Consider the following 17,312-nt stretch of genomic DNA (forward strand, 5'->3'; position numbering starts at 1 on the left):
TGAACCACAAACTTCCACGAACTGGGGCAAATTTGCGAACCGATTCGTGGTTCATGGGGTTTAAATGCCCCTTTCCATGCCGCTTTGCAGCGGCACGGAAAGGGACATTTAAACCCGTGGATCAGCGGGGCTGTTTAAGTGGCCACTCCAAGTGGCAGGGAAATGACCATTTAAACTGCGGGTCAGGCTTGGCTGGCCAGCCAAGAACTCCTGGCCAGGCAGCCAAGCCCCACAATTTAAATGGCCATTTCCCCACCGCTCCGAGCAGCGGGGAAATGGCCATTTAAACAGGGGCTTGGCAGCGGCATGTAACAGGGTATATCGGTTTAACGTGAACCAAATGAACCAGTAGACCAGTTTTTGAAAGTTCGTGGAAAATGAGCTTCCATAAACCACTGGTTCGTGAACCGCAAACCGGGTCAGTTCGTGGTTCTTTTTGATTCGTGTTCCGATTTGTGCCCATCTCTACTCCAGAGAGACATCTTAATCTTTAATGATCTTTTCTAATTCCCTCACAGCTGCTCTTCCAAGTCTCAATCTCCTTCTGATTTCTTGGTTGCAGTCTCCTTTTTGGTTGATGATTGAGCCAAGGAATAGAAAATCTTGAACAACTTCAATTTCCTCATTGTCACCTTCAAAATTGTGTAATTCCTTAGTAGTCATTACTTTTGTCTTCTTGATGTTCAGCTGTAATCCTGCTTTGGTGCTTTCTTCTTTAATCTTCATAAGTAGCCGTTGAAAGTCTTCACTGTTTTCCGCATATCTCAAATAGTTAATGTTTCTTTCACCAATTTTGACTCTATCTTATTATAGATCTAATCCAGCCTTCCTTATGACAAGCTTTGCATAGAGGTTGAACAAGTAGGGGGAGATGTACATCCTTGTCTGACACCCTCGCCAATTGGAAACCATTCTGTTTCCCCATTTTCTGTCCTGACAGTAGCCTCTTGTCCAGAGTACAGGTTGCACATCAAAACAATCAGATGTTGTGGCATCCCCATTTCTTTTAACACTCTTGGTAGCTTTTCAAGATCCACACAGTCAAAAGCGTCGCTGTAATCTATAAAACATAGATTGATTTTATGCTGAAATTCTCTGGTATGTTCCATTTCCTTTCGTAAATTTCTAGTGTGATCTCTAGCACATTTTCCTTTTCTGAATCCAGCTTGAACATCTGGCATTTCTCATTCCATATATGGTAAGAGTCTTTGCTGAGGAATTTTGAGCATCACTTTGCTTGCGTGGTCAGATAGTTGCAACACTCTTTGGCATCTCCTCTTTTTGGAATTGACACTTTTCCTGTAATGTATAAAACAGCTCTGAATCTAGTTTATTTTATTTATTTGTTTTATTTATTTATGTCATTTATAGTCTGCCTTTCTCACTGAGACTCAAGGCAGATTACATAGTGTGAGGTCAATACAATCAGTAGCAAGAACAAGAGTAGGCATTTCCATACAGTGTCAAGGACATTTCCATAAACAGTGTCATAGGCTAGATGAATACAAGTTTACAGAGACATAGCATTAGCAAGGATCCAATACAGGGTTGAAGGATTGCTGAAACAGAACATAATCAATTCTAGGATTGACATTAGACAACATGAAGCACAAGCAGTATATACGAATACATATTCAAAACAACAGATAATATGTAAAGCAATATAATGGTGGAGTCCATAGTTCCCAACTCATTGGCGAAACATCCGAGACTCCTTCTCTACAATACTGCCCTCCTATTAGTGAAACATCCAAGACCCCCTCCCTACAATACTGCCCTTCTGTTGGAGTAAAAAAAGCCTTTTTGAATAATTTAGTTTTGCATTGTTTGCGGAAAGCCAAGAGCATAGGAGCTCTCTTGACCTCCTCAGGCAGGCTGTTCCATAGGGTAGGGGCCACCACATAGAAGGCCTGTGTACAGGCTGTAATTGATTTTGCCCATGTGCAGGCTGGCATCTGCAAGAGACGCTGTTTGGATGAGCGAAGCTGCTGTGGAGGGACATAGGGAGGGAGGCAGTCCCGTAGTTATGTCGGGCCAAGGCTATGAAGAGCTTTGTATGTAATAACCAGGACCTTGAATTGAGCACGGTAGCTGATAGGTAGCCAATGGAGTGACTGTAGGATGGGAGTGATGTTCATGCTCCTGCTTGCTCCTGCTAACAGTCGAGGTGCAGCATTTTGCACCATTTGGAGCCTCCTAGTTAACTTAGATGGAAAACCAATATATAGTGCATTACAACAGTCAAGTTTTGATGTTACCATAGCATGGATCCAGGTGGCCAGGTCAGCTGTGTCAAGACAAGCCATCTTCCAGGCTAGAGTTAGATTGTGGAAAGCATTTTTTGCAGCTGCCTTAACTTGTTTTTCTAGTAATAGCGCAGGATCCAGTATAACCATAACCCCTAGGCTCTTAACTGAGTCAGCTGCTTAATTTCCACTGACCTCAATGGTAATTAAGTAACCTAACTTTATGCAGGGTGGCAGCGTTCATTTCTGTCAGAGGTTTTTTTTAAAAAAATTATACACATTGTGTTATCTATCATGATCATGGCTATCACATAATCAGCCACCATAGGTATTTTTGTTCTATATAGTATCTGTGGAAGCAAGGTATCAAGTGGTGTGATCTTGGTTTCTAGCAGTGCTTTAACCCCATAGGCAAAGCCATTGAGGAACTTAAGCTGGGTCTGTTTGTAAAGGCCTTTTAAGATGTTTCTTTTAATTCTTTGTCACCCTGGTTAGTCACATGACTAACTAGAGTAGCAAGGGATTTAAAAAAATGAGTAACACCAATGTATTCAGAATATCTATCAGAACCTCAGCATCAAGGATTGTAGGGTCAATCATACATTTTTTTTATACAAAGGGGGGTCGACTGATAGATCCAGCCCTGAAATTATTTATGAGCAAGGTAGTCCCTCACCTCCTATATGGAGCTGAAGTGTGGGGTTGAAAAGAAGATATTCTAACCAGTCTTGAAGTAATCCAAAACCAATTCTTGAGATGGATTTTGGCTTTACCCAAAGGCGCTTCTGCCGCCCTGATAAGGGCCGAAACAGGACTTCCCTCCCTTAGGGCGCGAGTATACCTTGGTTTTAAAATACTGGGAAAGGATCAGATTTTCCAGTTCTGACTTCTTAAGCTGCCAATCAGTAAATTACTTACTATCCAAAGACCCCACATGCCCTGGCTTTCTATCCACCATTTGCCAAAGGTATACCATCCCGGATGACCTGTTAGGGATCTCAGCCAACAACCTCCCACTTAAGGAGTGGATCTACAAGTCAAATGCAGTGATGGATCGGCTATCAATATTAAAATCTAAGGCAGCTCCTTGGTATAAACTAATCAAATTTGACCATTTAAGATCTCCTTACCTAGCCAGTATTTCTCATTATAACCTCAGAGTGTCTTTCACTGCTCTGCGCTTTCAGATGATGCAGACAGCTCTTTTGGCAGGACGTTATTCTTACACCCCTATGGAACATCGCACCTGCATTTGTGGATTACCTACAGGAGAGAACCTTTCCCACTACCTACTTTATTGTCCATTATATAGTGTACCCAGAGCTAAATTCTTGGCCAAAATCCTATCAGTCACAAACACACATTCTGAAATTGAGAAGATTGTGTTTTTGTTATCTGACGCTGATAATCATGTGTCCTATAGAGTCTCTCAGTTTGCACTCACAGCCAAAAAGATAAGATCTAAGATGGTACTGAATGAGGCTGTTTCTTGATTCCTGGGATAGTTTGGCATACTGTACTGTTTTAATTAATTTTAATTAACCTGTACAAACTGTGATAATGGATTTAACTGTTTATTAGTCGATGTTTGGTAAATTGTGACAACCTATGGCTATAGACAATAAACTCTTTGGAACTATAATATCTACCAGAAGGCTTAGCAAAAGAGTTTGTCCACCTCTTGCAAACATAAGTATTGTTGCTTTATTTTTACCAATGTTTAACACTACATAATGAGATCTAGAGAATCTCCTGTTTAAAGTTAACAGAGTGCAGGAGAAGTCCAGCTATACTGTTGTTATGCATAAGAGGAATTCATCATCATGTCTTCGGTGTAGTCCCACAGGAAACTGCATGGGCAGGCCTAGCTGTGGATATTTCAAAGCTCTTAGAGGCACAAAACACTCGCTTAGTCTTTTTGCGTGCTTCCCTCCCCCCCACCCTCCAGGTGCAGCTATAAAAGGTGGGGCAAGCAGCTCCTTCCCTCAGTTCTTCTTTTGACACCACTGAAGAGGGATGTGCCTTCTCTCTGCTCCTTGGTTTCATCACTATAGATGAGAGTTAGGGCCTTCAATTCCATAGTGGTTAAAGGCCCTCTTCAAGAACTGTTCCCGTTGTGGAACAAAGATGGCACAGTCGGATGGGCATGACTGCCTTCTTTGTCTGGGCGAGGGCCATGACAACTTTGCTGTGTGTGATCTGCAAACAATTTATGCCCAAAGCACACCATGAAAGGGTGTCCTGACTTAAAGCAGCTCTTTAGGAGTCAGCCCTGAAGTGCTCTACTGACTCCAATCATAATTCCACAGATAACGGACCACAGTGCCTAGAACAAACCTCCTTAGTCCCCCCAGCATGTTCGGCACCTGTCACTGCTCAGAAGAACTAGTCAGTTCCAACCATGCCTTCATCTGTTCCACCTTGGTGCTAATCAGAGGCACCTACAAAAAAGGCTAAGCTCAAGTGGAAGCATGTTGATAAGTCATTGACTTCTAAGTCACAAAAGAAAAAATACTCTTCTTCAGCTCCAACCGCTACAGTTACATGAAGTCCGCCCAAGGTTCCAAGAACTCTATCTCCAACACCCAGGTGGCATTCTGCTTTGGTTCCATCCTTTTCAGAGAGTGAGATTCCTGAAGTCATAGAATTCTCCATAGCCATTTCTTGATTGCTGCCGTCACCAGTAGGGCCTGTGGAAAGACAGAGGGGTTCCTCAGGTCCACATGAGAATGACAGTTGCTTGGAAGTGGTTCCTCACCATAATTATAATTTGTCAGCCATGGATGAGGCACTCAAAAAGATTAAGGTTGATAATGTGACAGCAAGGTCGTTGGGTATCACACCTCTCTACCCAAATCCTTTTAGACAGAGATTTCTCCCAAGGTCATATGTGCCTTATAATACTAAATATAATCGGTTCCATCCCCAACCAATGCACACATTGCCTAGAGGCTCTCAGCAGCCTTCTTCCTCAGCCTCTGTTCAACCTTGGAAGAGAGACTTCCGAAACAAATGAAAGGACAGTTCTCAATCCCCAAGGGATCAGTCTGAGACCAATTAGCAAGGCTTTTCATGCCACACTCTATTGTGCCATGTCAATCAACCAGTCACTTTCTCTATAGATTTGGGAGTCAATCACCCAGGAAAAGTAGCCTTGGTTGACTATGGACTGCCTTGAGTTAGTTTCCCCTAACTGCACACTTGCTACAGGACTATGTGGTTCTCCACCATAACCTAGGCATTCTGAAACTGACAGCCTGGTTCTTATTCCCCCTGGACTGAATTTCTCTTCCCCAGTCCAGAAGGTCCTGTTGGAAGCTAGGAAACCATCCATCAGGAAATCATACCTGGCCAAATGGAGATTTTCTCTTTGGGCCACAAGCAACAACTTGAACCCAGTCTCTGCTTCATTACCATCTGTTTTGCACTATTTGGTCCTGCTAAAGGATCAAGATTTGGCTAATTCCTAAGTCTACCTAGTAGCCATTTCAACCTACCATGATGATATAAACAGGAAATCTCTCTTTGCCCAACCACAATGCAAGTCCTTCCTCAGATGTTTAGCAAGCCTATATCCTCCAGCATCCAGGCCAGTTCCCCAGAGCAGTCTCCTTGGTTCTTGCTTCAGTCATGCATAAACCTTTCGAGCCCCTAGCTTCCTGTTCCCTTAAGGTTGTGACAGCTAAAGCAGCCTTTTTGGTGGCTACAAGACATGAGGTTTTCACTGAAACCAGGACATTGTCTTACCAATATTTTCCCCTACTCCTACGACTGATGCAGAGAGACTTTTGCACTCCTTTGATGTTAAACATGCTTTGTGGTTCTACTTGGACAGGACAGCTCTTTTCTGAAAGGACCCTAATCTCTTTGACTCATTTAAAGGGCCCAAAAAAGATGTGAAGGTCACCACAAAGACCATTTCAAATTAGATAGTTTGGCTCATTAAGGATTGTTATAATCAGTCTAAACAATCATGCCTGTTGCACATAAGAGCACACTCGACAAGGGCTCAGACTACCTCATCAGCCTTCAACTTGGGCACCCCTCGAGTGGAATTATGTAAGGCAGCAACCTGGTCTATGCTGTCCATATTCATTGATCATTATGCCATTGACAGACTCCAGAAGGGACACAGCTGTAGGCAAGGCTGTCCTGAAGGGTCTCTTCCATTAAAGAGCTTCACACTCACCTCCAGAGTAAGTTAGCTCACTGTCTCCTATGTGGGACTGGACTGCGCAAAAGACACAACGATGAAAACAGGGTTGTACTTACCTGTAACTGTTGTTCATCGAGTGGTCTTCTGTGCAAGCACACACCCTTCCTTCCTTCCCACTCTGTGCTCTTTTTCTTACCTTCTTTCTACACCAGCAGCTTAGAGAACTGAGGGAAGGAACTGCTCACCCCGCCTTTTATAGCCATGAAAGCACATGAAAAGGCGAACATCTCACACCTCTAGGAGCTTTGGAACGTCCACGGCTGGCCTGCACATGCACATTTCCTTGTGTGCCTGTACAGAAGACCACTCGATGAACAACAGTTCGGGTAAGTGCAATCCTTTTTTCTCCCTGGCCAAGTGTATCATGGGAGGGAGAAAGATAAAGCAAAAAGAGTGGGAGGAGGCTGACCCCAGTGGCCAATGAAAGTGTGACTCTTCAGGCATATTCTCTAATACTAACATTTCTTTCTGGTTAAGTCATTATTACTACTGGTCTGTGTTATTCTTTCTCAGTTGCTGTTTTTTATTTTCTTTTTCTCACTCCTTCAACACAATCAAATACCATTTCCTTTTCTAGTGGCAGATACAGGAACAAAGTTAAATACTTGGCAAAATGCTCCCCCTCCTCGTTTGAGTCCTGTTCTGCAAAAGTTTACAGTCTCTAAATACTGTTTCTTCCATTTTAGATATTGTGATTCCAGGAACAAATACTTCCACTGATGTGCAAGCAAGAATTAGTGCTGGAGAAAGTATTCACATTATCCGAGGGACTAAAGGTAATGGAGATAGCCTTCTACTTTTGGGTCGAGGAAACTTAAAAGGCATTCCTCAGTCTTTAAAATTGGAAATTGGGAGATAAAGAGGAAACAAACTGTGTTAGCAAGGCACTTTATTTAACACTAATCAGAAAGTGTCAATTGGAATATTGCCGTACAGTATAGATGCATTTGTTTCTGTTCACCTCACCTCCTATCTTGGAGATCCCTATTTAATCCAAGCTTATCAGGATCAAGCCTACACTTGATAGCTGGACTCTTTTTTTTGTCAGTAATCAATTTGTCACTTCCAGATGCTGCAGTCAGTATTGCACAATCCATTCACTCAACCATCATGAAACGGGGGTGGCAAGCTGTTTAGAGCAGACCAGCAAAAACAAGAGGGGGACTTAAAGCCTCCCAGCAGGAGGCTGGCCGGATAGTTCACCCATTCCTCAACTGTGACCATAGGCCTGGCGGAACATCTCCGTCTTGCAGGCCCGGTAGAACAAAAGCAATTCCTGCTGGACCCTGGTCTCAACAGAAAGAGAGTTCCACCAGGCTGGTGCCAGAGCAGAAAAGGCCAGGGATCACCAGCAGATGTTTGTCAGCTTAACAGATCACTCTCCAGGGAATATATGGTGAGAAGTGGTCCCGCAGGTATGTTCATCCCAATCCGCTAAGGGCTTTAAAGGTTAAAACCAAAACCTTGAACTTGATCCAGAATTCTACTGGGAGCCAGTGCAGCTGGCACAGAACAGGTTTTATATGTGACCTAAACAGGGTTCCTGTAAGGACCACACACTGCTGCATTCTGGACCAGTTGCAGTTTCCAGATCAGCCCAAGGATAGCCCTGTGTAGAGCATTTTACAGTAGTCCAATCTGGAGGTGACCGTTGCCTGGATCACTGTACTTAGGTTGTGGGTCAAAAGATAAGGGACAAGTTGCCTGATCTGATGAAGATAGAAAAACACAGGCCTGTCAGCCGCTGTGACCTGGGCCTCCATTGATAAGGAGGTGTCTAGGACCACAACCAGGCTCCTTATTGTTGGCACAGGTGCAGATGGCACCCCATCAAGGGCCAGGAGCTGAATTCCTGAACCTAACAACCCACAGCTCAGGTTCAAGTCCTCCATTTAGACATACACTACCCAGTGTTCAAACCATTGTCCTGCCCTCCTTAAATATCCACTTCTCAGATTCCGTGCTAGTTGCATGTGTGTATGTTGCTGATTTGCAGATAGCTTTAGCTGCTCCATACTCCCAGGAAGACTTCTTCAGCCTTCCGTTTCTCCCCTCTCTTTGACATTTCTTCAAGGTTTTATTGAGGTGTGAGAGTATAATTGCACATGTTTTATTTATTTTGTTTATACCCTGCCTTATTCCCTAATGGTGACCCAAAGTGTCTTGCCTCATTCTCCTCTCCTCAGAACCCCTGTGAGGCAGGTTAGGCAAAGAGAAGGAGACTAGCCGAAGATCACTTAGCAAGATTTCAACCAAGTCTTTTAAATCCATATTTACATTTAGGTCACAGTCTTAAGAGGTACAAATACTTATGTAGGTGAAATGCAAGAATATTATTTCTGGAAGCATCTGAAAACATCATCCTTTAGTATTTGTTGAATGATTTTAAATTGCTAAGCACATTACAATACAGAAGTATCCTTGGCTCTGCCCACACATTTACATTCTAAAAAACATCCCCAAAGACATAGGCTGATGCCACTGAAGCTCCTGATCTATAAATGTACCAGTGGAAAGTGATCCTCTCTAACACTGTTGTAAGGGGCTCCTATTTTGTAAGCTGAGTGTTTTCCCCATTCAGTATGTAACTGTTAACTTCTGGATGATCTTCCCTGTAGCCATCCTGTTAATAGTTAGAGAAGGCTGAAGTTTTACGTCTTCCTCCCATCTGTTCTTTAGGGACATATATCCGGACCAGTGATGGGCGAATCTTTGCTATTCGAACTACTGGCAAACCAAAGGGTAGTGAGGATCATCGCATGGTTGCCTCAGGTGAGGGACTTGTGTTCTTAAAAACCAATCTTTGTGGATTTTTCTAAAAGGCTGTCATTTGGGAGATAATGGGTTGGATCCATTCTGAATTACATGCTCAGAGGTGTGACTCCCCTCCCCCCTCTTCACCCTAAAACAACCCCCAAAACTTACTCCTTGGGGATCCCTGTGACTATCATGGGGTGGGGGGCAGTTGAAGGATTGCTGCAGTAGACAGTGTCAGTGAAAATCCCTGCCCTGTGCATTTCCATGGGATCCAATCTAGTGTTCTTTTTGCTAGACATGGCTCAGTTGATGGTGCTTTGAATGTCATATTTGCTCCCCCGCAGATAAGCAACTGGTGTCAAAACATTCAGCACACTCAGCCTCAGTCTTACCTGTTGTAATTGCTTCTTGTTCACAGGATCCCAGGGCCCATCTCTTGAATCCACAAGCAATGGGAGGCACAGCACCTCCTCACCCAAGCTTCCCAATTCAGAGGAGCTCACTCGGCCTATCTCCCCAGACAGTCCTGAGATCATCAGTGAACTGCAACAATATGCAGAGGCTGCTGCTGCTCGAGAGTCCAGACATAACTCTCCCAGCACCAACACTGCACCTGGACACCCTACCCGGAAAGACAGTATACCCTCCTTAGTGGCTCGTGGAACTGACCAACGGGCAGGGGCCCATTGTTTGGCTTCATCATCTTCTTCAGCTCTGCCAGCCACCAGCCAGCACACTGACAGCCATTCAGTGCTGGACTTACGAGGCAACAAGCGCAAGTCAACTTCACCATCCAGCACAGAGGAGCAAGCCCACCGGCAGCAGAAGAAGCGACCGCTCCCTACATCAGTTCAGCCATATGAAAGTGGGTACCCTGTCTCTGGTGGGTTCACCATGCCCTCTGTCCCTTTAAACCACAACCTAACCCATCCATTTGCTCCCCAAGCAGGCAACTCCTTGTACATGGGCACTGGCTCATCCTATTACCAGCTGCCTAGCTTGCTACCAGACCCTCACTTGGTGTTCCCTGTGACTACTGACCCTCTGCTGACAGCCGGCACCGCCAGTTCCTCTGCTGCTACCTCAGCCACCGCCAGCATCCCCTCTTTCATGTTAAACCCCTCCATGACGGGGATGCTTTCCAACTACTCGCTGCCCTTCACGCAGTCACTCCTGCCTGAGCCCAGGATGTTTGCTCCTTTTCCATCCCCTGTCTTGCCCAGCAGCCTTCCCAGGAGCATGGCATCTGCCTACCCTGGCTTCATGTCCCCTCATTCGGGATATCCAGCTGGGGGCCTCCTTCGGTCCCAGGTGCCTCCATTTGACACCCATGATGTCTCTGAAGTGGGCTGCAGCTCCAACGATGATGAGGACAAAGATGATGATGTAATAGAGATCACAGGAAAATAACGAACCTAGTCTCTGTTATATCTTGGTTCAACCAGGAGGCAAAAATTCCTCACTGGACCTTTCTGGGGGGTCAGGATTTTGCATCCAGGACACAGCAGAGGTGGAGGAGATTGGGAAGGAGGTGGCATTTTTAGTTGTCAAAGATCTGCTTTAGTATGGGTACCTGAGCTGAATGGACCCACCCTCCAGGAGTGGAGAAAAGAGGATTGGGGTAGGAAAGCATCATTGCAAACCATAGGAGTGCCTCCTTGACTTTCCTTTCCATGCTGTCTGGCTCTGTTGTCTGAAAGGGAGACCTGCCATTATGTTTCAGTGCCCTTTATTAAGCCTGGAGACACTGGGTTAATAATTTCTGTCTGTGGAATAACTCTCACACACAAACTGCCTTATCTGTGAAAGTTCATTACCCCGTGGTAATAAGGGGTGAGTTTGTGCCCTAGGAGACATGATGATGAATAGCATTATTATTGTAGGGAGGGAGGTGGGGTTGGAAGGAGCAGGTAATGTGTAAATGGGAGGGTGTGGGTGGGGCAGGGTATATGTGAAAATCAATTTGTCTTTCATCCTTCTGAAAATTCAAGGCAGCCTGGGGGCCTCCGCCAGGCCCTCATTCAGAGATGACAGGAGTTGGGGAGAAACAGTGCTGAAGTGCAGCTCTCCTGCCGCCACCACCACCCCCAAGAGAACCATTGGAAGGCAAGGACCTTAGTAGGTTTGGCATCTTAAGCAAGGTTGGGTTAGGACTTCTACCAGACTTTTAGTGGAGTAGTAGTTCTTGGTGGGGAGGTTGTGAGACTTCCCCAGTTTCCTCCCCAGCTTTTTGTAGTGATTACTCTCCTCTACCACCTTGCCTATCGCTAAGAGGTGTGCCCTCAGGTTTGATTGATGAAAGCTTAGCTATCCAGCTCCTGCTGACTGCAGTGAGCTGAAACTCCTACAAAAGGGGATGTGCTTGGGAGCCTTCTTGCCTACATTTTCATGACACTGTGATTGGACTGACCTCCTCCTTCCACAGAACTGCTTTTTTAATTTATTTCCAGAAAGCCAAGTATTTATGTTGAGGTTCTTCTTTTTCCTTTTCTGTTTCTTAATTTATCTTCTTTACTGAAATCTATGGCCTCTACCAAAACACTGGTTATTTGCAGAATGGTCTGTATGTGAAAGAAATGGGAAGACTCATGGATTGCTTGGCCAAAGCAGAGATGATGTGCAGGACCAACAGACAGCATCCCCCTCCAAGACAGTTTCCATATTTCTTCAGTGGAGAAGGCATACAGTATTGTGTGTCCTTTGCGGGGGGACATTCTGATGGGTATTTCAGAGGGTTAGTTTTCAGTGTTAGATGGAGATGTGCTTAGTTTCTGTTGCTTTAGTATCTGAGTCAGATACTAAGCAACAGTAAGGGTAATGTTAAATTGCTCCCCGCAAAAAACCGTTTAAAAGGCTGGTTAGATCCACCATTCCTGTGGATCCATGACAAGGGAGGCAGTAAGCCTTTGGGGAGGATTCCCTTTTAGTGACTGTTTATTGTTGCTAGATTCTGGTCTGAGCTTCCTCCATTATGCATTATCACAAAAGTCTGCCTAGAGAATCCACTTGCTATCATAGATGATTTGATGAAGAAATTAAGTTGTGCTAGTTCAACCCTCCACTAGCTCTGTTGTCCGCTAGGGAAATACATGCAGAAAGAAAGGTTGTGCTTGGTAATTCACTTCCTGGATAGTAGGAAATGTATAGCAAGTGTTGCCACCTTAGGGTTTTCTTCACAACAGTGAAATGTTACCATTAACAAGAGGCTAGTGCTAAGCAAGCCTTTCCAAGAAAGCAGTACTGGTCCTGTTCTAACATTACTTTTGCTACACAGTTGCCAATAAGTAGCGCCACTGACATGGTTAAAGTTGCCCCACCCAATCTGAAAGCTACTTCTCTCTTAGACACAACTCCCCAGTGGTTTAGATCCCGTATAATTTTGCATGAGGGTAGCTACCTCAAACATCATGAGAGAACTGGGCCTTCATCCAAGCTGTTGAAGATCTACACTGTCACTTAGGTTGAGAGGTGTTCAACATGTGATGTATCAGAGATGGTTCTGAAAGAAAGTGCGCTCTCTCTCTCTCTCTCTCTCTCTCTCTCTCTCTCTCTCTCTCTCTCTCTCTCTCTCTCTCTCTCTGTCAGGGTGGGGAACAAGTGTTAATTGCTTATATAAACCATTAAAAAACACCTAATATTGGGGCTTTCTGACTGTCTTTCTCTGTTTCAACACTGTCTGTCAGACCTAGCTTCTCCATTCATAGAAGCCTTAGATTTACAGTTAGCTATGCAAATTACTTTATTTTAAAATAAAAACATTAAAATAGTGCTTTCTTCTTTAACATATCCTAGGAGTTGAAAACCGAGGGGTTCTGAGCAAACTTCTGGACAACTTGTCTTTGGATGCACCATGGGAATAAAAAAAAAACCAACCCCCCCACAAAAATAGCAAAGCATATTAACTGATGGTGTCCATTCGCGTTTCTCCAAAGACTTGACCATGGTACGTCTGTGAGTCATGCCCTTTTGTGATTTGTATGTGTCCACCTCATACAAAATACGATGACACTGATTGTATTGCAAACTCACTCAGATGTCTTTTGCAACCATGTAAATGGACCTGGGAACTGGATAGAAGCAAGGGCTCAGACCGGCTAAAGCCTAAGCAGCTTTTTGGAGAAATAGGATATTTAGATTTCAGGCAGACTCAGCCTTTGGTGTGTGTTGTTTTTGGCAGCATAGCTGATAACCTGAGACTTCCTACTGGCTTCTGTATTAACTTCAGTCCACAAAACAAGCTAACGTATTCTGGATGCCACTTCAAGCCGTATGACTTCCTGATTCTCTTGTTTCCTTACAAAGTGTACAAGGTTTCAGGGAAGTGAACTAGGCTAGCAGGCTTGTTGCACATTATGGGGATTAGAGTCAGCTGGGACTAAGTAAACCAGGCTCTGTAACCATCTTTTAAATAGAAATGGAAAGTATAAGATAGCTATTAGCAGTAGAAGGTGTGCATCTGTAACTTACTACTCTAGCCACTGGATGGCAAGGTTGCATCACATGGAATACTTAGGCTTTAAAATGCCTTATTTTGAAAAGTCGGCTTTTGTATTTGGTTAAGAAAACTAAGAAAATGTTAAGTCTATCTTTGTGCATCTCCCCTCCCCCACTTTTCCCTCAACTAATCTTGTTTGTGGAATACTGATAGCATATTTGCACCACTGACAAAATCCACTTCCCTGTCCTCTTTCAAGTACATTCAGTCAAACCAGCCAATTTTTATAAACTTTGGAGAGAAGCACATCTGTTGGGACAGATGCTTCTACTTCAGCAAGTGCCTGAGCTTGGGTCTCTGTTCCCACCCTTAGGAATTTAAACTCATCTGTCTCTGAGAAATTAAATTATTTTCCAGTTCTTGTCAAGAGAGGATTTCCTTACCTGGTGGGACAGAAGGTGACATGCTTCTGCTTGCACCCTTGTTGTCTTAGAAGGCATTCCACATGCTCCTTCTCAAGACACTTCCACTCTCCCAAATGTTCACTCTCATCCAAGCTGCTGTGGTTTCTAGCAGCAAAAGGGTGGCTGTTGTGCCTTGTTTTTGAAGGACTGAAAATCCTTGACAAGGAGGTTTGAATCAGAATTACGTAGCAACTTGCATATTTTAAAAGGTCAGTGTAGTGGCAATTCAGAAGCCGCACTTAGGGTTCTTGTTGCAGGATATTTCTGAACCTACCTGCAGCCACTGGGTGTCCTCCTTATCTCCTTAATTTCCAGTACCATTTCTTTCTTTGGCTGATTTAGTTGTATCCTGAGGGCTCTGTTGGCCGTGTCTGTCTGACTTGCACTGCTAAATTTCAGGCTATAGGAGAACTGGTTTTTAGTTTTTTACTGGTACTAATACAGAGCCAAGACAAGGCCTTAGGATGCTGAGAGGAGGGTTCCCTCTCTTACACACCCCACAGCTTGAGTCATATTCAGGCTATCCTCTTCAGACTACTTTCATTGCAAGATATTAGTATTTGAACAGCTGATCTAGAGCAACAGTATGGTACAGAATGAAACCACCACCCTAAATAATGGGGAAAGGGTGACCTTAGACTGTGACGTTTCCGAGCCCTTCATACAATACTCCTCAGTTCTGCTCCAGAATTGGGCAACATGCAGTTTGAGGCTGACTAATATTTTTATGTGGATATACATTACCTGTGATAGAGTACCTTTCTTTCCTTTTGATAGGCACAGAACTTGGTGACTTCTCCCTAACTATTAAGAATTATACATATGTATATGCATGCTAGTGTCTGGACTCTGTCCCTTTGTCATAATATGACCAAGTGATGGCACCCAGAACAGGCAGGCTCAATTCATGGCTCCTCTTGAGTTCTATGGAACAAAGTAAATAGGCTGCTACTTGGATAAGGGGTGGGAGAACCAGCCTGCTGCCTCAGGCAGTGCTGTCTGTAGTTACTGCAATATATATGCCTTTTCTGCTCCCTTATAATGATGGGCATTTTGCTAGTTTCTAAGGAAGCTGACTCGTACTGACAATGAATTATGGAATTGAATTGCAACAGTGCAAATGTTCATGGGAAGATCTTGTAGCAGCTCAATAAAACCTTACATGTATTTGCACTGAAATCTGAGTTGATCTGTCTAGGCACTGTTGATATAATTACTAAATTGAAAAAAACTTGATCTGCATACCTGCTGAACAACAGACATATCCATCAACAGATGCACAAATTCTCTGTTTTTTTCTTTTAATTTTAAACCATGTCAATCCAAATTTATTGGTTTACCCAATAGGACATTTAGTCCTGAGAAGCTCTATTTCTTTAATTCAAACAGAAAAAAAGAGTCTCTTGTAAAGGGTGATGACATTGAAAGTTCAAGCAGGGATCATTAAGGAGTGGAAGCGGAGCAAAAAGATAAAGGGGGGATATTTTTTTGTACTCTGTAATAAGACCACTAACCACTGCCCACCGCTGCATTGCTTTTTTGGTCCTAGATTGTTTGCTTCCCAGCTTGTGTTCTGTCCCTGTCCTGCCATGGAATCCATTTGTATGGGGGAGCTGAGTGAATCCAGTGGTTTTCTTGATTTGTTTTTGTTCCACCTTTAGTTTGTGGCCTGTCTTTTTGTGATTGGAAAAAGGCATTTCCATAGCAGGGTCAGTTGGTTGGTTGGTTGGTTGCACGCATGGGTCATGTGCTTCCCTCATCTCTCTGTCTAATGGGACACGCTCACCCAATCTCCCAGAACAGAGACATTGAACAATTTTGTTGTTTATATGATGTATTTATTTTTACTTGTGTTTCATGTCATTTTTTAAAAAAAATAATAAATTGTAAGTTGGTATAATGCCTATAAATTCTCTCTCCTTTTTTTAAAAAACAATAAACTTCAAACATTACAACTAGTCCAGTGATCTTGGTTTGGAATGAATTTGGCTATTGTTTTCAAGCTCACAGCATTTCTTGTTTAGGAGAACACATTTGGGGCTACCTTTAGACTGCTGTGCTGAAAGCACTGGGCAACTTAATTGTTCCATTGGTTTCAGTGGAACTTAAGTCATCCCTAACTTTAGCTGAATAGGGGCATTTGTTAGGTAGAAAATGGAGGTTAGTGGATATTTAAAGGATTAATCCACTCAACTCTTCACCCTTGGTTCAGCCAAATACTTAAGAGTAATGTGACAGCCGGCTGTCAGGGAATGGGTATTATCTCCAGCTTTTTTCCTACCTCAGAATTTACAGTCCTTTCGCGGTGTGTTTCTAAATAGTTTGTTGAAGCAAATGGAGAATAAACTTGCATCCACCCCCCAAACCTTGAAGTGCACAGATAAAATTATCCTGATGAGCCTCCAGCCAGTATCCAAGCTACCAAACAGCACTGGCTACAGGAGAATGGATTTTGTGGGTGAGTCCATGGAGGGGGGGAGCTCTACTGCTTTTACAAATAGCAGTTTTAATTTCTGAACAGTTTTCTACCTTCAGATTGTCACAATCACCCTGCTTTTGTTTCTCAGCATAAACTCTTACAGAGCATATGGCTTATTTTATGAGAAGAGAGTGAACATTGCCATTTGATTTCTCAGAAAATAGTCTTGAATTGAGTTCTTCTATTCAGTGCTAAGATACCCTGTTAGAAGAGGGTATTTCAAGAAAGTGTCTGTATTTAGGGTAACACTGTATTAGATACTAGCAAATTAACAGTAAAGAACTTCTGCATCACTTTTGATCTGTCAAGCAGGAGGTGGCTTGTTTCCACGATTGACAACACAATGAATGAATAGGATATATGGGTCAGAGCGAACTTGAAACTTCATACCATCCTTAGTTCAGCATGAGCCAATATGAAAGAGTGCTTCAATTGGACTCAGTTCTGGTGACAAGTTCTCTGAAGCGGAGACTTGTGACAACTCTTCCATGGGGGCTGCTGCTGGTCTTTATTATTAATTAATTAATTAATTAATTATAGTCCACCTTTCTCTCTGAAATTAAAGGAAGATTACAAAGTGCAAATGAAAATACAATATAATCAACAGCTAGGACATTCATTGAGCAAAGTACAATAATGAGCAGCAATTTAGACATCGGTAAGCTGCAGTACTGCAGGCCAAACTCTGCTCATGACCTGAGTTTGATCCTGACTA

At 43.4% G+C, this 17,312-nt stretch overlaps 1 protein-coding gene across 6 annotated transcripts in view; it reads left to right on the top strand.

Moving 5' to 3' along the window:
* The window catches only part of RAD54L2 (RAD54 like 2), a 131,040-nt gene extending 114,964 nt beyond the window's left edge, over nt 1-16,076 (top strand). For 4 of the 6 annotated variants that reach the window (XM_054976864.1, XM_054976863.1, XM_054976862.1 and 1 more), the window contains 3 exons: nt 7,149-7,238; nt 9,142-9,234; nt 9,638-16,076. In XM_054976864.1, coding sequence (XP_054832839.1) covers nt 7,149-7,238; nt 9,142-9,234; nt 9,638-10,629 — 1,175 coding nt within the window. In that variant the 3' untranslated portion in view covers nt 10,630-16,076. The remainder of the gene's footprint in view (nt 1-7,148; nt 7,239-9,141; nt 9,235-9,637) is intronic. The other 2 variants (XM_054976866.1, XM_054976867.1) reach the window with 2 other exon arrangements.
* The last annotated feature ends 1,236 nt before the right edge of the window (nt 16,077-17,312 follow it).

This window comes from Eublepharis macularius, chromosome 4, assembly GCF_028583425.1.
Source record: "Eublepharis macularius isolate TG4126 chromosome 4, MPM_Emac_v1.0, whole genome shotgun sequence".
In the NCBI taxonomy this organism is placed as follows: Eukaryota; Metazoa; Chordata; class Lepidosauria; order Squamata; family Eublepharidae; genus Eublepharis; species Eublepharis macularius.